The sequence below is a fragment of the Lepisosteus oculatus genome, chromosome 17 (assembly GCF_040954835.1).
Source record: "Lepisosteus oculatus isolate fLepOcu1 chromosome 17, fLepOcu1.hap2, whole genome shotgun sequence".
Lineage (NCBI taxonomy): Eukaryota > Metazoa > Chordata > Actinopteri > Semionotiformes > Lepisosteidae > Lepisosteus > Lepisosteus oculatus.
The window spans coordinates 6,268,228-6,295,868 of record NC_090712.1 but is presented as its reverse complement, the minus strand read 5'-3'; the positions used below and the strand labels follow the sequence as shown (position 1 = coordinate 6,295,868).

Sequence of the window (27,641 nt, the reverse complement as noted above, 5' to 3'; positions counted from 1 at the left end):
TGCTTACCAGATTTCATTCACTGAGACAAATAAAGGCTGGTATCCACAATGTACATATGGATATGCTTTCTTCCCCAGTTTGTAAATAGAAGTGAACACATTCAGCCATCCAGCAACAGAAGAGGGAATTTGCAAAACTAAAAACATGAAAATAACTCATTTTGGGTTGGTAGCTGAAATCCTTATTCAACACGTCTCCATGCTCAAACACAAATCCAGGAGGTGTGTAATGGAGTGTAACCTTTAGTTCAGAAAGCCCTGGAGAACCAGTCTTTCAAGCCTACCCTTGATGGAACTGCAACCAGATTCCACAGGCAGCAGCAGTGAGCTGGTAACATGGCCTTTGAAACTACAAAAAAACTGGTTAGGATGGAAGCCCCCTTTTCTGTATATACCTCTCTTTACCATTTGTTTAACAAAGGGCTGGTTCTCAAAGATCCATAATGTGAATTGGCTGGAAGGTTTAGTGTTTTTTGCCAATTCCTGGGATAAATGCTTACTGAGATCTGTCTGCAGGAACAGGATAGATTTTCCTGTTCAACTTCATAACTTCAGATGAAGCTGTAACTAGTTTTGTGATTAATGTACCCTCTTGTACTTAGCTAAGCCTATGTGAAACATTAACGATAAAATGATCCAAGTAGTTTAACTTGAACTGATATTGTTTTGTGGCACTTATGATCTTCCCTTCAATAATGGACGTCATAAACAGATTGGGCTGGTGGTGGAGAGCCATCTAGTGGTTGAAAAAAAATCTGCCATACCACACATTTCCACCTTTACAAGGAGAAGCAAAAACCCTACCATTCAGCCATAATACACAATGCAACAGTTAAAAAAGTGATTCTTTATTGAGAGCAGCAAGTATAAATCATGGCTACTGGAATCATTTGCACAAGCAGATTAAAGGAGAACTAGGTGTAAGGGCCTAGCATTGAGATAAAATAACTGCTACGTATGTCAATATTTTGCACATTATAACAGAAAACCAAACAAAAACCTTAACATATAAAAAAATCCAAAACGTTACAAAAGGAGACCTTTGCATTTTATAAGATACTGAAAAATCTGCCAAAAATCCTTCATATATCAGGCACTTTTTAAGTCTTATGTAATGACATGTATGAGCTACAGACACATCATCCTCCCTCCACTGTCTTTTAAAAACTGGATAATATCTTAAGATATAGTTTGTACACTGATATGTATTATTAAAATGCCTAATACATACACAACCGTATAAAAAAAATTTAAAAAGTACCGCTGTGAAAAAAAAGATAAAAAAAGAACCTTAGGAATAAATAAACAGGTTCCCGCATATCCTTCTAGAATACAAAAGCGAAACACTTTAGTGTGGTTAGCGCACGGTTTCTACACTATGTACAGGATGTGTGTCTGTACAGGCGGGCTGGTCCTCTGGCGAAGACGAGACGAGAGAACGAGGCGGCAAGCTGCAGACAGCCGCGGTGCAGATAAATGGTGAATACAGAGCAGTGTTCGCAAATGAAATGACACTGGAGGAGGCGGGGGGTGGCTGGGGTAGGTTCACATAAAACATCCCATTTAGAAGGAAGGATCCCTATTAGAACACTGCAGGATTATCAACACAAAATACCCCCACCCTACACGCACACCTCTGCCCCCAGCCCTTGCCAGTTTTCCATATTCATCTCTGGTCTGGTTTCCCTTTCTGTCTTCACTTGGAGAAGAAGAGGACCAGACTCCTGTAACAGACAGCAGCCCCATCGCGAGCGTCCTCGTCCTTGCTCTCCTGCACTCGCCTCTCGTCGTGTTGTAAACTACAGAAGTCAGTCCAGACAAGTCTACTCCTGGGTGACGGTACAGCTCCACGCTCTCTCCAAGTGTGGGCGCTGCTCCTTGGCCTGCTTGCGGTGCGAAGCGGAGGTGTGGGGGAGCCCGTGGCGTGGTTTGCAGAGGTAGCTCTCGGAGGCGTGTGCATCGAGGGGCAGGAGTCTCTTGTGCTGTGGGAATGGACCCCCGATGCACACGGATTTAAAAAGGCCTTTCAGGCACAGGGCTCAACAGAGTCGCTGAGATTAAGGCAACCGTCCCCCTCCTCTCTTAACTCAATCTAAATATCAAGTCTTTTTTTTTTTTTTACAAATAAATCTGAAATATCGCGCAGGACTCTGAAGCCCCTGGGGTCTCCAGCCAGGAGTCTGTGTCTTCCGCGCGCCGCGGGGGACAGGGTGGGCCGCTCTCAGACCTTGCTGTCCGCGGGGAGCTCGGCCAGCGCGTTGGAGATCTCGCTGAAGGAGGGGCGGTCCTTGAGGCTGGGGGCCCAGCAGCGCACCATCAACTTGTAGGCTTTGGAGGGGCAGCCCTCCGGCGCCGGCAGCTTCATCTTCCCACTCTGCAGACCTGCGAGCGCCAGCAAGAAGCATGAGGAGAGGGAACACAGAGACCTCCAGTATCGACTGGCCACCACATTCGAAATGGAAATCCATCCATCTACTTTCTGACTTCTTTTCACCCATCTATTATCTTTATCCCTTGATGGGTCGTGGGGGAGCTGGAGACTATCCCAGTAAGAAACAGGCGCAAGACAGGGTACACCCTGGACGGGACGCCAGTTCATCACTGGACAAATGCACATGCACACACTCACACCAGGACCAATTATCCCAGAACCCAATTAACCTAATAGCATGTCTTTGGACTGGTAGGCATCCAGAGCAGACGGAAACCCATGTGAACACAGGGAAGAACATACAAAATCCACGCAGATAGAGCGACAGGAATTGAACCTAGGGCCCCAGTGCTCTGAAGCAGCAATGTTAACCTCTGCACCACCACACTGCCCAAAATGTAATAATAATAATAATAATAATAATAATAATAATAATAATAATAATATAAAGCCCTCAGTCTTAATTTATATGTCTGATGCCAGTTTGCGATCTAGCAGCACCAGCTGTCTTATAGCCAAGGCCTGGGGGAAAGGGAATGGGCTCACACTCACCTGCCAGCACCTCATCATCACTGAGCTTGCTATAAGGCAGCTCTCCATGTGTGAAAACCTCCCACATCAGCACCCCAAAAGACCACACGTCCGACTTGGTGGAGAAATCGTCTTCAAACACGGACTCTGCTGGCAGCCAGCGCAGCGGGATCCAGGCCTGGCGGAAGTGGTAGTACTCACTGCAGGAGAGAGAGATGTGAGGAAAGACCGCACCACCTGATGACCACCCACTGCACACAGGCAAGTGCCATTAGCTCACATGGCCGCTAGGTGGCAGCAGGTACTAAATTACACAGCTAGAATGCAACAAATCTACAGCTGAAAGCTAGAATAAATCTTAAATCAATGTTAGACTGGCTAATAGACTGTTGCTATAGATTTAAATCTTTTCACTAATTCTAAATCACTACACAAACCAAATCATTAAAAAGTCCCAATATTAACTGGGAATTACAGATAAAATTTAATCCCACATGTCTCGTTTAGGCCTCCAAACATTTCAACAAACTAAAACAGGTTAATCAAAAACAGCTACATGTGAAGCAGATGGAAGTAGTGCTCAGTCCGAGACCTACAGGGTACAAGACTGGGAAAGACCTCTCACAGCCCCAGCCCCTCCCACACAGTCCAGCCCCTCCCACTCAGCTGTCTCTATAGCAACTCAGACACCTCCCACACAACCCCAGCCCCTCCCACCCAGCTGTCTCCATGGCGAGGGGGACAGCGGCCGGACATACCTGTTGTAGACATCCTTGCTGAGGCTGAGCGCTGACACTTTGACCTGCCGCTGGGCACTGATGAGGCAGTTGCGGGCTGCCAGGTCTTTGTGGACAAACCGGTGGTTAGACAGATGCTCCATACCCAGCGCCACCTGAGCGCAGATTGACACCTTGCAGAACAGGAACGAATGAGAACATCAGCTGTCTTGTGCGTGTGCAAAAGCAGAACCAGGTGCTGGAGGGTTCTGTCAACTCAGCATAAAGACATTGCATTGTAACGAAATATAAAAAAGGTTTAATATCACATTGAAGTTGTGTCCATGTGTTGCTACCAATCCAAAGCATTTAAGATATATTCCGCAAGAATAGGCATGAAATACAGTGTGTTAATGGATGAGGCTGTTTGGAAAACTAGTTCAACTTCTGATTAATTCGCGACAAAAAAATAACTTGTTTCTTCCAAAGAAGTATAAACGACGGTCTTATTTGAAGGATTAAAGGTGGTTTAACAAGTTTCATGAAAACCCTGTGAAACATCTCCCTGCTGTTGGTGAACTCAGCGTCTCAGACGCCCAGCAGACAGCAGACTGACTGTACTCACTTTCTGCTTAGTGCTGATCGGCTGTGGTTTGATTTTCTCATCTTTACTCTTGGAAATCTTCAGAAACTGTTTCAGATCCCCCTGAAACAACAATCCATGGTTATACAGGACTGTTCAGACATTTGTACTGCAGAGTCTCCCACACACCACTGTAAAAACACAATCAACTTAATTCCAAGCTCTATGATCTGGGTCATTAATAGATTAATAAACTAAAAGAAAATGAAGCAAGGCTGTAAGTTAAACAGTGCTGGGAGATTGATTTTTCTCTTCAGATGTGGCTGTGAATCACATTAACCTGGCTCAAAGAGAACAAGCACCTTTCAGATTAAAAGAAAAAAAACTGTTTGCTTACACGCAGAAGGGCAGGTTATGAGATGTACAGTAAGGAAATGAAAAAGAAAACCCCTCCACAGCCTTCTGAAGGTCCAAGTGGAGCACAAGCACTTATTAAACAACTATATCTTAAAGTAATACATTCTATACTGTATATTTTACAGAATACGATAAATAAATAGTATAGATACATTAGTATGTTCATGTATGTAACTATGTCAGCATTGTTTAGGCTGCAAGGGAACAGGTAAAGGCTGAAGTAACTCTGAAGTCTGAAGAAGGCGGCTCCACAACCGAAACGTCGTTTCTTTTCTTTATCTTTCAGCACGGAATGAGCCTTTACCTGTTTGTTAGCATGTACCTCTGAAGCGTGTGTGAATCCATGGAAGGTGTTCAGTAAGCCACTGGGAAAGGGGCCCAGGCGGAGCAGGAGACCGGACTTACCAGGTCCACGTATTCCAGGATCATGTAGTGCGGCTCGGCCTCCCGGCACAGCCCCAGCAGGCGCACCACGTTGGCGTGGCTCAGCTTGCCGAACATCTCGAACTCGCGGCGGAAGTCCAGCTGCAGCTGCTCGTCGCGGGTCTGCAGGCTCTTCACCAGGACCACGGTCTCGGCCTCTTCCTCCTCCAGCCCCTTCGCCTTGGCCAGGAACACCTCCCCGAACTCGCCCTTTCCTGACACGCGAACAACACCACAACGCTGGGCGTCAGTCAACTCTGCCATCTCGGAGAGATGGAGAAGTCCAAAGCCAACCTCTGTCAAACCAAAACTCCCGCTTGCACGTCTGCCAGGAAGAGCACCGGGCTGTCTAGATTGGGCTCCTACATGTAGCTTATTGCAGCTGTGCGTTGTAAGCACTCGTCCTACTTGGAACCACATTTCCATGGCTTGTGAAGGACTCTGCTGCTTCTTTTATTTTGAAAGGTTCAAGGCAGAGCAGCAGGGTCAATAAGTGCTCTGGGGAATGTATCGGCAGCGCCAGGAGCGCTGGGTTACCCAGGGTGGTGATGGGCTGCAGGTTGCCGCGGGGGAAGTGCAGCTTGTCGCTGGAGCTGTGCCTCTTGCTGGCCGAGGAGGTGGTGCCCACGTTCGTCAGCGCGACCTCCTCCTGGATCTCTGCGGTCGTCTGTCCGTTCTGTTGCACAGCGCCGCCTACAGCAAGGAACATCATTTCTGATGTAAATAGCTCATCAACTTCCTTTTTAAACAATTCCAGAAAAAAACAGCATGGGGAGAGTAAACTAAAAACAGTACTTTCAGGAAAAAACTTCCTTCTGTAATCGGAAGAGATGCAGAGTGAAACAAATATATGAGCAACTATCTGTGGATTCAGCTGGGTACTTAGACACAAGAATATCAGGGTTTATGGGGTTGTTAATTACCAATTCATATCAAGAATATTAATAGAGATGCTATAACCAGAACAAAATTATTGGGTCACAGTATTCTCAATCTTCACAGCAACAAAGATCACCTTTTGGCAGATCTTTGATTGTTCACACACTTCCCATTTGAAATACATAGCTTTGATCTTTCGAAATTAGCACAGTTAATGCAGAAACAAATACCTACTATATGTGGATAATTTGCATGCAAAAAAAGCATCTGTAAAATAGTATACTCTCCAGTGGCATGTCAGTACAAGGCCCTACACAGCCATGGACGTGGTCAGCCTTACAGTGGTTACATGTTAGACCTCTTTTCCAGGACAGTGGAGGACCGAGCTGAGTGTTGAAGAAACTAACACCAGATCGGGGTTAAAACGTTTAAAAACACACAATTATGCCTCTTTGCTTCTTGCAATACCACAGAAAGCCCTCCCACTAATGAGGTACAGTAGCACTCCTTTTTTAAGTCAGGGGTCAAGAAATGGGAGTTTGTGTGGTTTTGTAATGCTGGATGTACAATGCCAACAATCCAATCTAATAGCTGTATGTAACTAGAAACAACTACTTCAACAGTTTAAAATTTAGCCTTCAACTAGCGCTAAATTCTTTTTCTAGGTGTTAACCTAGAAATAAAAATGAGAATTCAAGGATGCTGTAGGCTGTAAAGTTTAATACTAGTTTTTTTAACCCTGACAGTTTATTTTTACTTTGAAAAAACAATGCATTTCAATCAAGAGCTTTAGAAAATCCGTATGTTCTAGTTTCAAGTTAAACGCAATGTAAAACCAATGCTTTTACCGGTTGTTTCGCAAATAGTAGCCACAGTATTCCTCTGTCACTGTGTTAATATTAATAGAATCCTGCCCTGGTCTTCCCTTGGATCTTCCGGGACATGAAACATTTTCAGCACTTTCCGGAAGTTATTCCCGGCTTCTCTCCGGGACCGGGATGAGCGGCGCCCCACTCAGACTCTCACCGTTCAGACACTCCATCTCGGGCTCCTCTCCCTCGGCACTCTTCTGCAGCCGCTTGGCGTTGCGGCGCTTCTTACAGTAGAACATCAGGCCCAGGACAATGATGATGTAGGCCACTGCCGCCCCCACGGACAGCCCGATGGTCTGGATCATCTTGTAGGGGGCCTTCTCATCCTCCTCCCCCACCTTCGTCATGGGCTTTTCTGCAAAAGATTGAATTTCTTAAGAGCCTAATCACTGCCTCACTTCCGTCTTTACTCTGTCATTCAGAGAAAAAAAGCTACACTTCATCCTTGCTGGCCAGCCTATCAAACACAAACTATTGCACAGCTCACTAACTCATGGCCCACATTTAAGTGACAATATTAGCATCACAGTTATAGCAGAGATACAATGTGGAGAGTTGTACCACCTCTTAAGTGAATATTATCGAATGAACACCTGTGGACAAAGCCCCCAATTATAACCGTTGAACATATCCTTCTCCTACTTTTCTATAAAGTAACACTTTATCACAAGCATTCTTTTACAGATGGACACAAGCAATACTAAACCTTGTTTATAACCTAATTTAGATGAAAGGCAACTCACAAAGAAGTCAATTAAATCTTACAGAAAGTGTTTATTGCATTAAACTATCTACTGCATTAAATCAATCAAGATTAAGTTACTGCACAGATGTTAAATAAATGGTCACCTTAAAGTTATGGACTTAAAGTTACCCTTTTTATTTATAACTTTCATAATTGAATATAAGCCATTTACAGCAGCTTGATTCAATTACTCCCTCCATCCTTGTGACTTATTTTCAGAGCTGAGGCTGTTTCTTGTCAAGATACAATAGGTACTTGCTGGCCCTTGGCCTTAGATGCCTGCTGAATAAAGACACTTTAGTAATCTGTTAGATCCTGTACAATCTTTGGAAACCTATGTCTCTGCACTCCAACTGGCAGCAATTACATAATCCCCACAACTGAATAGCAAATCAGACAGAATACCCTTTCTTCTATCTGTGTACTTAGTTTATCCTTCCTATAAGAGGGAAATAAGCAGGAATGTGGATGAATTCAGTCTAGCAGCATCACCAGGTTTATAGACTGATGTCAGATCACAGAAACTAAACAAGACTGGACATGGTCAGTAGCACAAGATCTCCAAGAAAAAAATATTTTTTTTGATGGACCAGTAGGGGGCACTCCTTCCTCTGAATCCATTTCCAAGACCACTGGCCCAGAATAGTGACCAGGAGGAGGTGCTTTCCTTCAGATGAGACATTTAATTCAATGTCCTGTCTACATGGTCATTAAAGATCTTGAAACACTGATGTTATAGATAAAAAGCATGTAAACAGATGCTTACAGGAGGTAGACAACATTTCTATTTAATCATACATACAAATATGGGACAATTCATTGCTTATGGGTTTTTATTGATTTTTGGGCTGGTGGATAAAATTGTCAAGCAACATTAACTGGGCAAATATAATCTAAAACCCTGTAGGACTCCATGACAGAAAGCTCATTCACTGTAATGATCTGCATCCTCTTACCTACAACGTAGAGCTGAGCTCCGCTTGATCTGATGTTACAGCTGTTTCCAGCTATGCAAGTGTATTTCCCTGTGTCCTCTGTGGTCACATCCCTGATGATCAAGGAGCCATTTGGCATCTTCTGAAATCTGGGAGACAAAGAAGAAAGAGGCCAAAAATTACTAACTAGCAAAGAGCACGAAGGACGCTACTGGTTCCGTTTTAAAGCTTTTACAGGCATTCCTTGACCTATTGCGAAGGCAAAACTTGCATAAGTCTGCAACTACATGGACGATTTAGTCTCTAGCTGCACACTGGCCAATGTGAAATTTAGAACGTATTTGTTTACAGGGTTGTGAAAGTCATTGATGCTGTCAGAGTATCCACATATATGGACCTTTAGAAATCTTTTACAAAAACGGACATTGTAGAGGAAGCCTTAAATATGTACGACATCCATTAACCCAGATCTCAGGGTACAACACTGCTTCCAAATTAAATATTTCTAGTTAATGGCCATGAAATTGTTAATCAAGAGAAATATGATTCTGAAGCAACTGTGCCAAACACAAAAACTCAATTTCTTAGGAACCTCGGGAAGACCACATGCCAAATCATTTAATCCCAGATCCTATTAGCCTTGATGGCTAACCTTTTCCCCCTTTACAAGACATAATTCTACTGCCTGCAGCACTCTGAGGGGTTTGCGTGACCAAAGGCATTTCACTGAAACAAAACAAACAAGTAAAAAGCTCACTCTCTAACAGTAATTAAATAAATAATAGGAAAATAGCCAGCTACCATTAACCAGGCATCCAAGTGAGTAGATTTACAAGGCTGAACAAATAAGCATTTAACTCTAAAGATGAAAAAAAAACAAGCTGTATACAACATTTATATTAGAAAACAAAGACAATTAAAGTTATTCTGATTACATTTCTATGGTAAATGCCAGAGATGGCTTAACTCCACTGCACATTACTGATCAGTATAATTTTTAATTTCTCTGCCAAAGACCATATAGGGCTCTAGTGCCTTAGTTCTCATCCTGCATGAGTATACAACAGCAGGTCACACAAAAAAGGTCTGAACGAACAAGAGAACAGATGAGCCTGTCAAGATTGCAACATAACCAGCAGCCATATCACCCTGCAACTCAACTGGCAGCCCACTGAAGCTCAGAAGGTGTGAGCCTGGTCAATACCTGGATGGGAGACCTCCTGGGAAAGCCAAGGATGCTGCTGGAAGAGGTAGTAGAGGAGCCAGTACAGGGGCGCTCACCCTGTGGTCTGTGTGGGTCCTAATGCCCCAGTATAGTGATGGGGACATATACTGTACAAAGGCACCCTCCTTTGGATGAGACTTAAAACTGAGGTCCTGACTCTGTGGGCATTTCTCAAGACATGTAGGGGTGTTACCCAGGCATCCTGGCCAAATTTCCTATTTTGGAGAGCAGTGTGCTCTCCCAGGATCTGAACCCACAACCCTCTGATTTTGTTTGAGCTCAAGACTGATGTGTTTCTCCTCTTCGGTATTTGTTTAGCATGGCAAGTCCCTTGCGTGTCATGTGAGGAAAGATTTCAGCCAGCAGCCATATCACCCTGCAGCTCACAACTGGCAGCCCACTGAAGCTCAGCAGGTGTGGGCCTGATCAGTACCTTGATGGGAGGCCTGCTGGGAAAAAGTAAGGTTTCTGCTGGAAGTGGTGTTAGTGGGGCCAGCAGGGGGTGCTCACTCTGCTGTCTATTTGGGACCTAATGCCCCAATACAGTGATGGGGACACTATACTGTAAACAGGCGCCATCCTTCGGATGAGATGTAAAACCGAGGTCCTAACTCTGTGGTCATTTAAAATCCCAGGGCGTTTCTCAAAAAGAGTAGGGGGTTTAACCCTGGTATCCTGGCCAAATTTCCCACTGGCCCATATCAGTCATGGCCTCCTAATAATCCCCATCTATGAACTGACTTCATTACGCTGTTCTCTTCCCCACTGAGAGCTGGTGTGTGGTGAGCGTACTGGCGCACTATGGCTGCCATCACATCATCCAGGTGGGGCTGCACACTGGTGGTGGAGGGGAGTCCCCATTACCTGTAAAGCGCTTTGAGTGGAGTGTCCAGAAAGTGTAAGTAATTAAGACTACAGTTTAGACCATGGTGTAATGACATCCATACAATAAAACAAGACACAGGCAAAAACAATGGAGATTATACACAATATAGTAAATGAAATGGAGGGTGTTTTTTCTGGTGTGAATCAAACCTGCTTTTGCTGGAGTCCAGGATCTTGTCCTTGATCATCCACTGTATGTAGGGCTCAGGGTCTCCAGTGGCCTGGCAGTGCAGTATGGCGGTGTGACCCTGGTACACTGTGGTATTCTCAGGCTCCAGCTTGAAGAGTATGAACACTGAGGCAAAGGCCAGGCAGAGTAAAAGAAGAAATCAACTAGGTCAGGTGGGTGTTTTGTGGGGAAGGTGTCTCTTTCAACACACACATAAAAATTACTAATAATAAGTATTAAAAATAGAATGATAGGAGTATTTGCTTGCCCCGTCAGCAGTGTGGAAAGTAATGAATGAGCTTCTAATTCTGAAGGGAAGCATACCTGAAACAGTTGGCACCCAACTATGAATGCAAACACTGTGTACAAGACGAAGCAACAGGTTGGTCTTGCCTTCCAAATTAATATTCACTACATTCTAAATATGCAGAAGTTTGTAGCTCTCTGATTCACTGGGCTATACTTTTATGACTTTTTGCCTGCAGAAGATCGGCCCCACCTGCATGGGAAGACTACCTTACCTGCCACATTGAGATGCACCACAGCACGGATCTCCCCCTGCAGGCTGTTGGAGGCAATGCAGGTGTAGTTGCCAGCATCACTGCGAGATACTTTGAGGAAGTGGAGCGTCCCGCTCCTCTGCTTCGCACTGGAGGGGATGCTGCTGCCATCTGAAGGATGAACAAACAGGTCTGCATCACCACCACCACACTGGAGCACAAGAACACCTACTATCAAAGCTGGGCCAAAACAGGAGTCTTACGAAAGGCTTCAAGCAGTCATTATTGAAGCTGACTGACTGGTTTGTGACTTGAGTGAAGCAGTATGGACTTAACACTGAAATGCAAGTTTGGATTTTTAAAATTTGAGTAGCTTAGTCCACACATGTGGTGTGCAGAGATCTTCTGCAGTTACTGCTTTAACCTAACATAAATGGAGTGAACCGGAGGAGCTCGATCTGCCCCACGGCCTCCTCGTGCTTGCAAACTTCACTCTTGCTCGGGAGCCCTCAGCCTGCAGGAAGGTGAGAGGTGGTGTGGAGGGCTCTTTTGAGCCCCTGCGGAATCACCTACCTGCTTTAATCCACTGGATGGTGGGGGGCTCTCGGCCCTTTGCTGAGCACTGCACACTGATCTCTTTATCCAGCTCCATGCACTGCACTGGCTGGGGAGGAGGGGTGAACTTCAGTTTTTCTGAAACACAACCATGATGGATGGTATGAGAGGAGAGGAGAGAGGGGCACAAAATGTACAAGTGCAAAACATAGTACAAGCTATCCATCTTGGAGAGTGGCAAGAGACCTTACAACCTAAATTGATCACTTGTGGAATCTGAAGGGGATTTTAAGATCACAATTCACATCTTGGATCATTCATTTATGCACATTCAATGCAGGTTGGTTGATAATTAAAATTACTCTTTGTTACCTTAATATAACACAGAGAAAATGAAGGGAATACCCCTCCACGCCAGTTAACATGTCTGGTTGCAACCACACATCTTCATCGTTCAAAGCCATTAAAAAAATATTTAATGAACCAACATGGAAGGAGAAATCTTTCCAAAGTTTATTAAATTTTTTAACAAACCTTAGCGCTGTTCATTAATGTTGTTCAGTAACAACCTCTAAAAGTTCGGGCCACAAAATAAGATGAATGCTTATTTCAAAGGGGGTTGCAACAGCATTCCTTCTGAAGTCTCACTTTGACTGGAAATCTTAGTGAAATGGAGAGCCTTACCCAGAATGTGCACACGAGCCTGACCCAGGATAAACCCAGCCTCGGTCCTGGCCTGACACCGATAAACTGTCCCATCATACACCTCCACATTATTAATGCGCAGGGACCCATTTGGAAACAGTGTGAAACGGCCATCCTAGAATAAAAACATCTTAGATAAGGAGCTGGCAAAAAATATTCTTTGGATTTGAATAAAGGCTTTTTATGCCTTAATCCTAAAAATATTCCGTGCTGTTCCATTCAATAAACTGATTTTGTAACAAGCGAATTCTTAAGATCATTCACAAAACGATTGACATTTTTCTTCAACTTGAGCAGTGAATGAACAGAACTAAAACAGGAACTAACTCAGACTGCAGACTGTCAAGTTCTTTTTTGCTGACAGTCACTTGCCCACGGCTATAGAGAGCACCATTATTCAAGCAAGGCAGGAAAATATTTGCGCCGTCCTTTCCAGCTTCAGTGCAGCAAGAAAGGCTTTTCAGCAGCTGGGCTCATCGGTATAGTTGGTCTTCAGGATGCACGGATTTGGCCCGCTGCAGGGAGAGCTTTGTGTGTGCATGAGTGAGCACACTTTCCCCCAGTCCCTCACCTCAAAGTGGATCTCATTGTTGTTCCGGAACCAGGTGACCTGGGGCTCAGGTGTGGCCCTAGTGTGGCAGTGCAGGAACCCAGGCTTCCCTTCCTCCAGGTTGCTGTCCACGGGCTTCGTCACCCACTCCGGGGCAGCTGGAAGTGCACACAAGACTGGACTTTACAAAAACACACTCCGTCCCCATGTCTCCACCTTTAAAAAGTACAGTGCCACCCCCTTATACACAGGAGCTGAGGTCCATAATCGTTTGGATCACATGATAATAAGTGATGGGATTTTTTCCCCTGAAATGATAAACCATATTATGATATTACATGTACAAGTAAGTGCTTGTGCTTGTATCAAATTAAATTGCTTTAAAGACACAAAAAAATCAAGAAACAGTCGCACTTAAAAAAATCTATCAACAATTCTGAATATTCAAAATCTGCAAATTTTTGAAAGATGTCTCCTCCTGTGTTTGCAATATTGCGCTAGACTGATCACCTATTGATATTACAGAAACAAAAACAGAAACTATAAAATTCTTTCGGAACATGTCCAATTCCAAATCAGTTTTGCTTAACGTAAACGTCTGTTTTTATTGTAGACTCCACATCATACATCTTTTGGAAAACCTTCTGAAGTCCCACCTTTCCTCAGTCAGCACACGACACCTAGCTTCAATATAAGGGAGGCTTTCAGCTTGTTTCCCACCCTGTTGATCTAAAGACTTCGGGTCGAAGTGCACTATTGTTTAATGGAAGTCACGACCATACCATGCTGTAACCCCTTCTGCACTACAGAAGGTCAGCTTCTAACAAGGCAATACTTAGTGCTAACAAATCATCTTTTTTTTTGCTAGTGTCATTACAGGCATAGGAGGCAGGCAGAGTCAGTCCAACACTAAAAATCTTAATTCACAGCAGTTTAAGCAACCAGCACCATCTGCATCCAATTTCCTCACAGAGAACATAATGGCTCATTCCACATGTGCAGCTGCCAACACAAAACGCTGGTTTCCTTAATCTGGAGAAGGAAGGTTACAGCCGTTCTCAAGGTGTTGTGCTGCCGGCGAAGAGCGGCGCCGCTCACTTGCGACGGTGACCGTGAGCTCCTGCGTCCGCCGCCCCGCCTTGTTCTCTGCCACGCAGGTGTAGGCGCCCGCGTCCCCCTCCTCGGTGGGGCTGAAGACGAGGTCAACGCCGTCCTGGTAGAACCGCCCGCTGGCGGGGACGCGCTGCCCGCCCCTCTCCCACCACACCTCCGGCTCGGGGTGCCCTCGGGGCGGGCGGCAGGGCACGCGCTGCATCGTGTCCGCCGTGAACACCTTCGACATCGCCGGAAGCATGTCCTCCAGTTCTGGGATTACAACCGGAAAACGTTGGTTTCCCCCCCCACACCGAATTCATCGGCATGCAATAAGCAGCCTTCATCACGAAAGACGTGACCTGTCCAGCTCGGTCGCTCACACAAGCCTGCTAATGGCCCACCATCTCTGCACAAGCCTGAAAATGGTCCCGAAAACACGGCAAACGTTGAGCAGCCCAACAAACAGTAGACGCATTATTCAAACAGCCCTGCCAAACAATTCGGAAGAGGAAGAGACTAAATTGCCAATTTAGAAAATAGCAGTTCCCTTTTGACAAGCTGGAAGTCATTTGTATGTTCAGGGAGTCTGGTGGAAACCATTAAACACTCAGTCTGCACACAAGGTTTTTAAAAGCAGGTCAGGAATATTAGTCGGTTATGTAAAACATTTTAAATGGCATTTTAAGTACATAAACTATAGAATTGGCTTACCCATTCTAAATTCCGAGTAGTCATGACACAATCTGGTTTAAGACTGTAATGGATTAGCGTCAGATTAAGTGAATTAATGCACTTAGGTAGGGCCGTGGCTCATTGGGTTAATGCGCCACATGCACGGCCCGAGGGTACCTGCTTAAAAAGGTCCAGCACTAAAGGCCTCACAATGGCAGCCACCGTGCCACTGTGAGGGCACAACCGGCTGCTGCTCACAGGCCGGGCCGAGAGAGCGGGAGAGAGGAGCCAGAAGCCCTGTCCCACTGAGAGAATCAATGGGCCTGTTAAAGAAATCAGCAGGGCAGAGCTTTTGAAGCAGGAAAAGCAAGACTAGGACAACTGTTAGACCCAGAAAAGGCAGGCAGGGTATGATTTCTTTCTTTTGGCAGCAAAGGTAGAAGTAAATATTACAGTTAATAAATGCATAACCAGGAAAAATGTATAAAAGAAACAAGTACTCTGCTACAAATTCAAAAAGGGAAAAAAAAAAAGACTTTGTAAGTTTATGGTACACTGTATTTGAGGGTCTTAAAATTCATTTTCTTTTGGAAACATTGAGACCAAGCTCTCTAGACGCGAGTCCTCTGGAATCAGCACATGTAGGTCTCCTTGCACCTGGTGAAAGATTCCCCCTGACCTCAGGAAGATTCAGGATTTATCTTTGTGGCAGGAAAGTGTGCGAAACGAGAGGGAATCCCAGGCCGCTCTCTGCTCGGATGCAGTGCAAAGGCGCCCGAGGTCGTACCTGCCAGCCTGAGCGATGCCTGCTGCGTGACGCGGTTCCCTCGCACACCTTGCGCCACACACTTGTACAGCCCTGTGTTGCGGGGCTTCACCTGTGTGATCAGGAGGGTACCGTTGGGGAACACGACCACCCTGGAGAGAGAGCACAAACACATTAGTAAGAGCAGAACAGTATGCACAGGTCTGCACTGTAGACGCATTGTATATCCAGTCCCTTACCCACTCCTAGCAAAAGGAGCTCCAGAGCAGAGGGAGGGGACACTACATTGCAAGCCTTTGTAGTCACCACTCATTCCTAATAAAGTGATCTGATCAGGAGTGCTCCCAGCTGCAGTAATACATGTGGTGGGTTGTACATACTAGAGTTTTGCAGTTCCGACTGGCTGGAGGCAAAATCAAGTCAGAAAACTTTGTCAAGAAACTCACAAAGGACAAAGGAAATAATTGAAATCATGCATCATAGGCAGTGCCTTGATTCCTACTACACATGACTATTGTTGTGGTTTTAAAGCTCATATTAAGGGAAATTGCCTAAAGCTATAACGATTAACCACCCCAATCCTCCAAGAAAATATGTAAATTCCCTTTATCCACACACTAATGTAACACTAACAGGTTGAAAAACAATGAGCTTTAATATTTGGATTACCTTAAATTCTAGTACTGTTTTGGGTAAACACCCCCCTACCGGTACAGGTATATGAAGGTAATGAAAATGGATAAAAGCATTAAAAACTAAGACATGCTACAGATTTACCATCTACTAAATAGAGAAAGATCATGGCAATTTAAATCTAAACTGTATGTGGCCTGTGTTTATGTCATTTTAAGCAGACACTTGCATTGTGGAATATTAATCAAGCAGTGAAATTCATTATTTCTATATAGTGTAACTGCTGGGCCTAAGATACACTTCATATGGGAAAAGGCATGGTGCTAACTACTTAGTTAACTGACAGTTCCTAAAACCCTGCAATTCCTGCACAATTAAAGACACCCATTATTATTTGAAGTCTAACATTCAGGAAATGCACAGCTCTCTTCATTGAAGGCTAGGGTTTACACTGTGATGTGATGTCCCCATCCTCATGAACGCCCCTGTCCAGTGTGAAAACCCTGTCTTAAGACAGATACTGCAGGTCACATCTGCCAGACCCCAGGTCAGCACGAGAAATATCGATGTTTGCCTTGGCAATGGATTACAAGCGCTGTTAGCAATTCTAAAAACAGCAGACTTTCGTACAACAGGGACCCTCCGCTTTTGGAGACAGACTCGGAGATGTCTATTTGAAGACGGGGCCTGAGGGCAGTTTCACAAGCTGAACAGTCAGACTGCCCCAGGAGTCTTGAGGAGAAATGTAACACTGATAAATGAGCCGGTGCATTTTTTTGTAAACTCTCTTATCCAGTTTTTTTTTAAATGTATTGCCTTCTGGTCTTTAAAGAATGTCTTAGCAAATCTGCTTATGATTTTTTTTAAGCCAAGCAAAGCACAGAAACCTTTATTAGTGAAGATTTAGTGCATTTTAATTTGAAACCAAAAATGAAAGCTTAATACAGGGAGTATTCTGTTTCTTTACAGATTCTGCTTAAAACTCAAAACTCCTTTCACACTCTCCTACCCTTGTCCAAATGCTTAATTATTCAATTCAGTAAAAAAAAGCTATCCACGACTGAAACTCATCTTGTTTTTCTCTTTATGATCTCTGCATGTCAGACATGTGCATACTTAAATGCATCCTTTTACTCTACAAAGAAAACAAGTGCTGCTCTTAAGGGGAAAGAAATGCTAACAACTGCTATTGTAATCCAACTCGAGACTGACAAATTAAAAGTGAAATCTCTTAGTTAGTTCGAGGCTCAGATCTTCCTGCTAATGGAGGCCATTGAAAAGTTTAACTACAGTGTTGCAATTGCACCTCTTATTGAGCTGACAGTATAGTGTGGCATGCAGCGTGCTATATCCATACAAAAAAACAAATCTGATGTCAACTCCAAGGATTCTGTACAAGCCTCATTAGACAAGATCAGCATGATGAAGCAATAGAGACGGGAACTACTCTAATTCAACCCTAAACCGATTCAATAAAATGTTCTTTTCTGAACTGCCTAGACAATACATGCAGTCACGAATGGTACCAAGTGATGTTTCCCACTTTTCTCTGAATAAGAATATTCCATAGCAATTACTGTACTGACATACTGGTGCATTCATATATCATATTAATAATAACATTACATAAGTTATTAAACTCTGGGCTGGAACAATGTCAAGTTTTCTCAGCTCTAGGTACTCCCTTCATCCCAACTCAGATTCCACGAGACATTCCTCTCTGTCAAACACCGATGTAAGATTCAAAACCTTTTAACGTTGAAATACACTTCAGCTGTAATGTGAAGTGCTGAACAAAGCCCGCTTTAGTCTGCTCCAAAAAAGCAGCACTGGCTTGACCAAATTGCTCCCACCTCATCTGAACACTGATGTTTTCTGTCCAATTTAAAAACAGCGCATCCTGCTACCTATGGCAATCCTAGCAAGCCACCCTCCCCCTCCGGCTGCTGACACGCACTCTGTGGTTCACATCCTGCTGTGAGGCCTGTTCACAGAAATGTGCGAGAAGCTCCAGCCTGGGAGACAGACAGCGCTGCTCAGGCTGCCGACGCCACAGGCTGGGCCGACAACTTTACAAGGGTGCAAAATGCCACTTGAATCACCGCGAGGGCATGTTCTAGCGTGGCAGTGATTGGAAACAGGCCACACAAGAAAAACCCTGTCCGGCTCTGTTCTGCCCAGGTCAAAGCAATTCTGTTTCCGCCATGTTACTTCCTCTCCGGCGCTCCAGGACTGACCAGATGGACACGCTTCGCAGACCCCACGGCTCTGTAACGCTCCAGTGACTGCAGGAGGCCCCATCTCTGGGACATTCCTCACGGCCTGCTCATTTCATTCCAGAGGAGCTCCAAAACAGCATCCACTTCACTTTTTTTATAACCAAGGAAACCACATTCCTATGTGATAGGTCCTGCAGCACACCTCTTTAGCACACAATCAGTCAAAAATTGAGATAATGTCAACTCAGTGTGGAGTTATTGGCAGGTGGAGCCATCGGTCAGCTGTGTTTTGCCTGAAATTTTAGGCTTTTGCTTTCTGCTTCTGGGATGAAGACAGACTATTTTACACTGGAATGCTGCTTATTTTGATATAGTGTCAAACTCTTTTCGTGAACAGAATTCCAAAAGCACAACAGGGACAGGGGGTTTGAACAGAGAATTAAAATGACAAAATCAATCAGTTACTCTTATTTCTTTGCTGCAGACACCTCAGAAGGAATAAAAAAACGTTCCAACAAAAATAGAGGCATCGCACAATCTCTGCAATTATATGGCTCCATACATGAATATCATGTGCAACAAATGTGAGCCTCCCTAGTAATCTCCCATTGGTCTGACAAAACCTCATTTGCCTCAGAAGACCGCGGACCTCACCACATTAAATGATGTTAGAGAATGGATTGCATGTGCATGTTCTCTGAAATAGGAAGCTTGCTGCGCAAGCACTGCCTGTCAGAGATCTAAGTTTGCACGAGCATTACTGTAAAGGGGTGTTCTGCCTGCCTGCAGGTCTGCACAGATTCTGATAATTCTGGATGATAAAGAGGGGTTAGAAATTGGTGGCTGTTGCAAACCAATGGGAATGAAGCAGATTTCTGCTGCTGTGCTAGTAGATTTAATTTTATCCCCAAGGGCACATTTCTGAAAACCCACGCACTTATCCTTGTGTGGGTTTCTCACCTCAATAAGCAAATATAAACCAACACTCTTAGAGTTCCACTGGACAATTACGCCCTCTTATGGTACCCCACTTAACGTGGGACAGTTGGGCCGGGCCTGCCGAGACGAGGGGGAGCCGAAGTACCGTGATTTGTTGACAAGGAGCTCGTTCTCGTGGAGCCACTCCTGTAGCGGGGGCGGCTCGGCGGCGAACTGGCAGTGAAACATGGCCTCCTCGTTCTTGTTGACCACCTGGTCCTCTGGGCTGACCACTGGCTGCGGGAAGCTCTTATCTGAGGGAGGAATCGCAGAGCGGCTTACTCTTCTCGGGTCTCAGCGAGTTCATTCAAGTGAAAAAACAAATTAAACTGAGGCAAAAAAACGGAACTTCATTTCCAGAGCACCTGGATTAAATTACGGCTAATATTTTTTTAAACTCCAATTAGAAAAAATAACTGATCTTTTCCTTGTATTACAACTTTAATCTACAGATTGTTTAGATATTTTTTCCCCAAAAAAGAATGCGAAATGGAGGGACACTTGGATGATCTGCTCCTGGAGACACAATTAGGAAGGAGACAGACTTCCGTCAAAGGTAGAAATACCTTATTCTCCACTTGTGCTTATAGGACCATGCCGCGCCGTTACAGGACTTGCTCACATACCAGCTTTTATTAAATGCTGCTAACAGCAGACAAAACTGGGTTTCAGGTGGTTCAACAGCAGCATTTCAATGGCTCCTGGCCTCTGTGTGAATGAATGAGGTCAGGAAGTACATTCCTAATGGAAGCCCATAAGGCTTATCCCAAAATATCAGAGAGAAACTGACAGACTTCTCAAATTTTACATCAGCTGGTAAATGGAAATAAAAAACAGCAGTGACAGCAACAGATCAACTTCATTTGCTACCTGGATGTAACACGACAACTAGTTTAACAAATGCACAAATAGATTTGAAAATCAATGTGAAAACACATTTAACAGTCTTTCAGTAGGCAGCAAAGCTTCTTTGGAACAAAATCACCCTCCTTTATAGAAAGAACACAGCAGATTTGTGACCCTTCACCTTAAACTGTTAACACAAACAGAGAAAAGTGAGGCATCACAGGTGTGATCTTGAGCTTGCAAGATGCTCTGCGTGTCATTAGTGCAGTTCTTCACGTGCTTAGAATGGTCTCTATACATTTAACCTCAGGCAGCTACACTTTCAGGCCACCCACAGACATGCCAGAGAGGGAGAGCAGTGCAAAGCGGAGGCCAGGGTGAACCCAAGATCTCTACCGGAGACAATCTGCAGGTAAGCCTTTGCGACATCTAGGCAGATTGCACGACAAACAGATTAAAACCAGAAGAGGATTTAGAAAAAACGTAAGTCGATTAGGAGGTCTCATGTTTCACAGATTGGGAACCATGTCATAAGATAACAAGGTCCCGTTTTTAAGTGTCAGAAAAATGAGAAAACAACACAGTGAAAGTCAGTTTATCCCTTACTTCCTTCTAGCAATAATCCACTCATTAGTCACCTGAATCGTTTTAACTAATGAGAGCCTGGAAAACCGAATATCTCCCTGGAGTGTAGAAAAACACAAGGCTGAGACACACTGAGCTGCAGAACGTCCTGAGCAGGTTTAAGATGCTCGCTGAAGAGACCGCTAATCAAGCACCAAGCCTGAACTGCCTGTTTGTGTTTTAGGCTGGAATGTTTTCTCACACATACATAAGTAAAAGCCTTTTCCTCTGTAAACCGAGCCAAATATCCACACCACTTTCAACTGAAGGTAACTTAATATGCTAACAGCACTTTAATACTCAGTGGCAAAAAGAGGTAATTGGAGCTTAATATCCACACCAGGCCTCCTCACACTGGCAGTTCTGAATGGTGTGTAACAACCTGGGAAAAGGAAGGGAATGCTTCAACAATAAAAGAGGTGGTAATTAGATTATGGTCCCTCCCTTCACGAGAATAATATTCCCGGATTTTGGGTTGCATATATTTAGCTTTGAACAAAATGATTAGATTGCAAACATAACAGCCACAAAGAAACAGTAGCAAAGTAAGAAAAAAATTAAAGTTGCCCAACAACTCAAGTTAAATATGGATTAATGGCCTTGTGAATTTTGACAGTTTTCTCGAACAAAGCCCTATGATAGTAGGTGCACCACAGACTCCCTTGGGAACTGAAAGGCATGGCTGTTTCAGGACAACTCCTTTGTTTCTAAAAACAGAAAAGAAAATGCTGCGAGACAGGGATTATGCCTTTGCAAATGCTTAAAGAAAACCTTACAGCTGTCCTAAAGGTTATCAGGTGTTCAAACTCAAAGGGGGACTTATATACACTGCTTTTCACCTGGAGTATACTTGAAAGTCAATCAACCTGTACAAAAACAAACAGTCACTCCCCCATTTATTTGCGGGCTGTTAAGCAGGGAAGCTGGTTGAAAAATTGAAAGACGTGTCTGGAGAAGCCCAAATGAAAAGCCGACAGACGACAAAGCCGTATTTGAGATGGGATCAAAGCGCCTTACAAGTCTGCAACACAGGTAACGCTTATCAACATCCACTCAGAAAAGTGCATCCTTTGTGAAGGAGTACCTGCTTAGCAGAACAGCACTTGGATATAATCTAAAAAAAGTAAACCGAGGGGGCGTAACGGAACCGAGCATCACTGTGGCCCTTCCAAAAGCTGGTCTTCTTCTAGCTTCCCTAAGGTGGCTCCTGTTGTCAAACGCACGAAGCCGGGCAGCCACACACCTATAATGTTGAGAGTGAAGTTTTCACTGCTGCAGACCTGGCCGGCCGCGTTCTTGGCGCAGCAGTAGTAGACCCCGTTGTCGTCGGGGGTGGCACTCTTGATGGTCAGCGTGCGCTCCTTGTTATTGACCTGGTGGCTTTTCTCCGTCAGTTTTGTGCCATCTTTGAACCACTGGCACGCAGGGCTGAAGAAAGAGCAAAACAAAAAAAACAGTCAGCTTGACAGTTTTACAGCGTTGTACACAGGAGCCAGCCTACTTAGCCGGTGCGCTGACTGGGAGTCGGACTCACCGCGGGTGCCCGTCGATGTGGCAGGAGAGCGTCACTGGGGCCGAGCTCTGGATCTCCGCCTCGGAGGCGGGCTCCTTCAGGGTCACGCCCCCACTCTCTAACCCTGAGGAGAGAGCGGAACGACAAGGATCACAACAAAATACGAGACAAAACCCCAGTCCGTTTTCTAAAATGTGGGCAAAGGCAGGAAAAAGCACACTCTCACGGCCACTGAAGAAGAAAAACTGGAGAGGAAGAAGTGTGCCTGAATGCAAGGTGTCTGTTTTTCAGGCATTTTGCTTTGGAACCCAGAAGACAATTCCGAGTGAATTTACTTTTGAAACCTCAAGCCAAGCATTTTTATCAAGTAGACTAGAAGGAAAGGTATGTAGGACACATTTGCCTACGCAAGACTAGTCTTCCTGAATTCTCCACAAAGAATGGTCATCTCAGAACGTATGTAAGAGAAGAACCAACACTTCTGACAACCAGAATCAAAGTCTCATCTGTCGGACGTCGAGATTAATGACAGGCAAAATAAAAAGGAACCTGTAAAAAATAAATTACGATATAAAAGAAAACAAGAGCCGTTCCATTTCCACCTGACCCCATCTGTGAAGGACAATTCTTACACAAAATCGCATTATACGTTGGTGTAGAAGTCTTAGTATCACAGGGCATTAAAAAAATCGGCAACATTGATGCAGAAACATTGATACATTAGACTTAAATAAGTTTTGGGCAAAATTCTTGAGCAAAAAGGCAGCCTATCCTATTGGTGTATGAAGCCAATAGCTGTCTGAGAATTCGACTGACCAGTGGCAGAAAATTCTAAAGGCATTTAAATGCTAAAAATTGTATTGCAGTAAAAAAATTCTAAAATAGACTCAATCTCTGACACTGTGGAAATATTAAAACAGTTTGGTGCTCTAAGCCTATGTATTTTCTGAGCTTTCACAGCACGCGTGCAGTGGGGCTGTGCAACTGTGAAGTGTGACCTTTCTATCTAATCTACGGGCAATGTTAGGAACCACTCTTCAGAAACAGATGAAGGGAAGGGGTTGATATTTGTTTTTGTGCCTTCATTCCTGGCCAAAGTCCTGGGGAAATCAGTCACATACCAGCAACCACACATCTCCCCTCCGTTGCTACTATTCCTGTTTGTTAAAGCTTGCAGTAAGAAAGCTGAAGTCCACACCAGAGCCACAGCTGCTCTGGACCAGATGAGGCCTGTAGCAAAACTGATAAAACATAGTTTGGGAGCCGTAGCTGTGGGACTGCAACGTAAAACTGCAAGACACGTGCTCAATTTAAACACTCTGCAGCAACACCAAGCACGTGCATGCTGTTCTTAAGGTGAAAAAAGCATTTTGTGTATCCATTTATATCTCCAGAGTTTACGGAGACTGGACTGCAGCTGGGAAACACACAGGGAAGGGAAGATCACACAATCATTAGCCAAGTGCCCTGAGAAGCAGACTCCCACTGATTTTAACTGATCAGCCCCTAGCCTATGACTGGCGGCTATAATTAGCAGAAGAATATAGGAAAGCTTTAGGAGGAATCTGACATGGGGGAATAGAGGGCCTGTGGAACATCCCGTGCACAGCATGGAAAAACTTCAGGACTCCTCTGTAATGATGATGGATGTGCGGCGCGTGCTGCTCCTCCCCACCTGGGATTTGATTGTCATCTCTCAGGCAGACGCCCAGCCCCGGGAGGGCCACGCAGAGCCACGAAGCTCACTACACCAAAATCTCTGCCGCTATCACAGAAGAATTCAGTGATACCAGGTGTCCTAAGGGCACTATCTCCATGACAGCCTCATGCATACCTAATGATCTCTTTAACAAATGCTTATCTCTAGACTCTAGACAGTAAAACTCAATCCGTGCCAAACATCTGATACAAAGGAATACTGTACAGGGCCTATGACAGTAAGAATTTCATTTTAAATGGCAGAATAATTATCCAGTCAGTCAATTATAAAATTATCAAATCTTTCGCAAATCATACCGTAAAGAAATAACTAGACCCAATGATGGCAATAAAATCATTTTATCGTAAGAAATCAATCATGAGAACAGTTTTAAACAACAGGAGGCCAGATGGCCCATCTAGCCTGTTAGGGGCTCACTGGTCCAGGGACCTCATCAGGCTGGTGCCTGAAGGAAGCCAAGGCAGTGACTTCAGCAACATGACTGGGCAGCCTGTTACACACTACCACAACGTTTGGTAAAGAAGAGCCTCCTGTTCTCGGTTTTAAATGAAGTGTTAATGCATGATTAATAAGGATAAAACAGTTTTTGGTGTGATATCTATTTGACATAATGTACTACACTACAAACATCGCCTGCAACCGCTTATCCTGGGATACATTGACAAGGTGGCCTCTAGTTAAACCAGCCCAGGGCCACCTTCACAGATTGGGAGTGTTCATAGTGGAGGAAAAAATGGCAACCTATCTTATCGGCCCGTGAAGCCATGAAAAGGGCCCGAGAGTTAAGACTGACCAATGCCAAAGGTGTGAACGCAGGGAGGGGAAACTAACACGTGGGCGAGAGAAATTATAATAATAATAATAATAATAATAATAATAATAGTTTTATTAGCCCTATGTAATTTCTTGCATTAGGAATTCGTCTTTTCGCATACCCCAGCTTGCTCTCCATGAGAGCTGCCACATCAGAGCTCCCACTTCCACTAAGGCAGACTTCTCGGCCCACATCCCAGAGAAATACAGAAGCCGAGGCAGCAGTATGAAAACAGCATGACGCTCTTTCACAATGCAGGCTGATTCCCTCTAGGGCTTTTTACGGAAAGCAGGGTGGTCCAATGCAGTCAGGACAGTCCAGTACTGCTGCACGGAAGGGCTCCTTGAGGGCCTGCACCAGTAAGCCCTCTGCCTGGTGAAGCTGGTCACCACTACACTACCAGGAAAGCTGCTGCTTGGCCTCAATCACATCGCAGCTGCCGCACAGTCTTCGATCACCTGTCACTAGAAGCAGCACGATCGCAGGATTAATAAGCAGCTGCTCAATTACAAACAGGTTTCTACAGCTGCTGCAGCAATCCCGACGTTTCAGCTGGGAAACTTCCAACCACCCCCCAAAAAAGCATGTGACTAAAATAACTAATGGCTTTTATTTGTATTATCAGAGGCTTATCTGTCACAAATTCAGATTAGCAATGGGCAAAATAAACTAGGAAAAGAAATGTGCATAAACAATTGCCTCACACTACGACAAACTGATAATTGCACTAAAGATCTTTTGGGGATCAACGGGATTAAGCCAGTTGCTATTGTGTTGTTAATTTATATTCCCATTCCTCCGTTGGATGCATACGTGCATTTTAATGTGGGACTCCCCTTCACTGTCAGTTAAGACGAAGGAGTGAAAGACACAGACCACTCCATGATGCATGCTCATCCTAGCAAGTGAGAGACCATGTGTATGTACACCACGCGACCAGATGGCATCCTGCCCAGGCTGCAGTCTTGCTTTGCCCCCTGTGCTTGCCAGGCTCCTAGTCCCCTGCAACCCTGTATTGAATACATCTCTGAGTCAGGACAGGTCTTCCAGGACCCTTGAAGAGTCTTCTGGGAGGCTCTCAAAGCCAAGCAGTCAAAACCATCTGAAATGAAGAGCTTTTTTCCATATAAACTGCTGGACTGAGGAGGCACACACAAGGTGTGAGAAATCATTTATAGTCTATTTCTGTTCTACTCTTTTGCTTATTAAAATGATAAATTGGGCAACAACTTTCATTTTATGCAGATGACAGAGCTATCAGGAGGAAGGACCTTAAAGTTTCTGTATGTAATAACTACAGCAAATAGAGAAATATAAAGATTTATACTCTCAAAATCATTTTTCTTGCAGTGATGAAGGGATTTGGATATAGAGGATATCAATTCTCAGCATCTGATTCATTCTTTGAAACTGTTTTCATGGGAATGGAGTAGAACCAGACTGGCAGTGTTCCTCCTGTTGTTCCGGAGTTGCTCATATCAGGCTGAGCAACTTAAGAAAAGCTGCTCTGCTCTGACACCTTTTCAGAGATCCCAGTCTTAAATGAACATACTGCAAGCCATGGGATTCACACACAAATGTTGCGTTTGAGAGATTCAGAATTGGAGCAAAAGCTCCTAAAGAGCATCACTAAAATACAGAAAGAGATGGGACTCTTGCTGTACTGGAGTGCATGGCAGCAGACACCCCCAAATTTCTTCCCTTACTATTTTATCCTTGGAAAATATACTCCAAGTAACTTTATCTAACAACTTAGAAGACATTTCCACCAAGAACCACTGTTTTTACCTTTTAACTATGGCAATTATGTGATTGCTTGGCATTTAATCAAACGATTTCACGCTAGAGCGAAATTCGGATCTGCAGCAGCACCGACGCCACTAGTCTGCAACTCAAATCCATTCTGTCAAGAAGACAAGTAAACGGTCTTGAGGTTAGACCTCTGAGATTAACGGAGAGAGCACTTCACTGAGACAGCGCGCAAAGCTAGGGGGACGACTGAAAGCTTTAAGGGGAAATCTTTTTAAAAAATGCACTCAGAAACCTTCTTAAACAGAACACCTCAGTTAACTACATTCACTTAGTTCCATAACCAGCCCCTTTGCGAACCAAGCCTGCTTCTCTCTTTTACGACTGCCAGACACGGCAGTAACCGCGAGACTCGGCTTACTCGCACAAGAGGCGGGCTGTGTGTGAGGAGACTCTTACCCACACCTGCGGACTCCTTGCCCCTTTTAACTCGGACATTTCACATAAACGGCGTACAGCCCAGCTCAAACAGGACAGCGCATAATAAGCTGTGAACAATTCAAGACAAAAACAGCTTACAGTAAATGACTGAATTGTCAGTTCAGAAAATTATGGCGCTGGGGAAGGGATAAAGAATAATGCTGCAACTGCAATACCGCAACACTCAGCACTGTTAATTTAACGGGAAGCCATCACTGAAATCCTCTGGGACAGTAGCACAACCCTTAAAGCTCTGAGCTGCAGTGCACCTACTAGCATGCTACTGCTTTGGGAACACTTTCTGACGGCACTGGCTCAGCGCAGGAGCGCTGCCATGGGTGTCTGGGACTGCAGCACTTCACTGACACTTCATTGTGTGACTTTCTCCCGTCCAAGCGGTCAAAGCCCCAG

At 44.5% G+C, this 27,641-nt stretch overlaps 1 protein-coding gene across 1 annotated transcript in view; it reads right to left on the bottom strand.

Annotated features, from left to right (window-relative positions):
• Positions 1-827: 827 nt before the first annotated feature.
• Positions 828-27,641, bottom strand: part of ptk7b (protein tyrosine kinase 7b) — an 85,365-nt gene continuing 58,551 nt past the window's right edge. Inside the window, exons 3-20 of the mRNA XM_015363223.2 lie at positions 22,489-22,591; positions 22,198-22,382; positions 19,591-19,738; positions 15,676-15,806; positions 14,220-14,486; positions 13,143-13,279; positions 12,551-12,686; positions 11,885-12,004; positions 11,333-11,482; positions 10,793-10,937; positions 8,554-8,681; positions 7,007-7,207; positions 5,639-5,794; positions 5,084-5,316; positions 4,304-4,384; positions 3,721-3,872; positions 2,984-3,162; positions 828-2,382 (exon numbers count right to left, since the gene is read on the bottom strand). Coding sequence (XP_015218709.2) covers positions 2,222-2,382; positions 2,984-3,162; positions 3,721-3,872; positions 4,304-4,384; positions 5,084-5,316; positions 5,639-5,794; positions 7,007-7,207; positions 8,554-8,681; positions 10,793-10,937; positions 11,333-11,482; positions 11,885-12,004; positions 12,551-12,686; positions 13,143-13,279; positions 14,220-14,486; positions 15,676-15,806; positions 19,591-19,738; positions 22,198-22,382; positions 22,489-22,591 — 2,813 coding nt within the window. The 3' untranslated portion in view covers positions 828-2,221. The remainder of the gene's footprint in view (positions 2,383-2,983; positions 3,163-3,720; positions 3,873-4,303; positions 4,385-5,083; positions 5,317-5,638; positions 5,795-7,006; positions 7,208-8,553; positions 8,682-10,792; positions 10,938-11,332; positions 11,483-11,884; positions 12,005-12,550; positions 12,687-13,142; positions 13,280-14,219; positions 14,487-15,675; positions 15,807-19,590; positions 19,739-22,197; positions 22,383-22,488; positions 22,592-27,641) is intronic.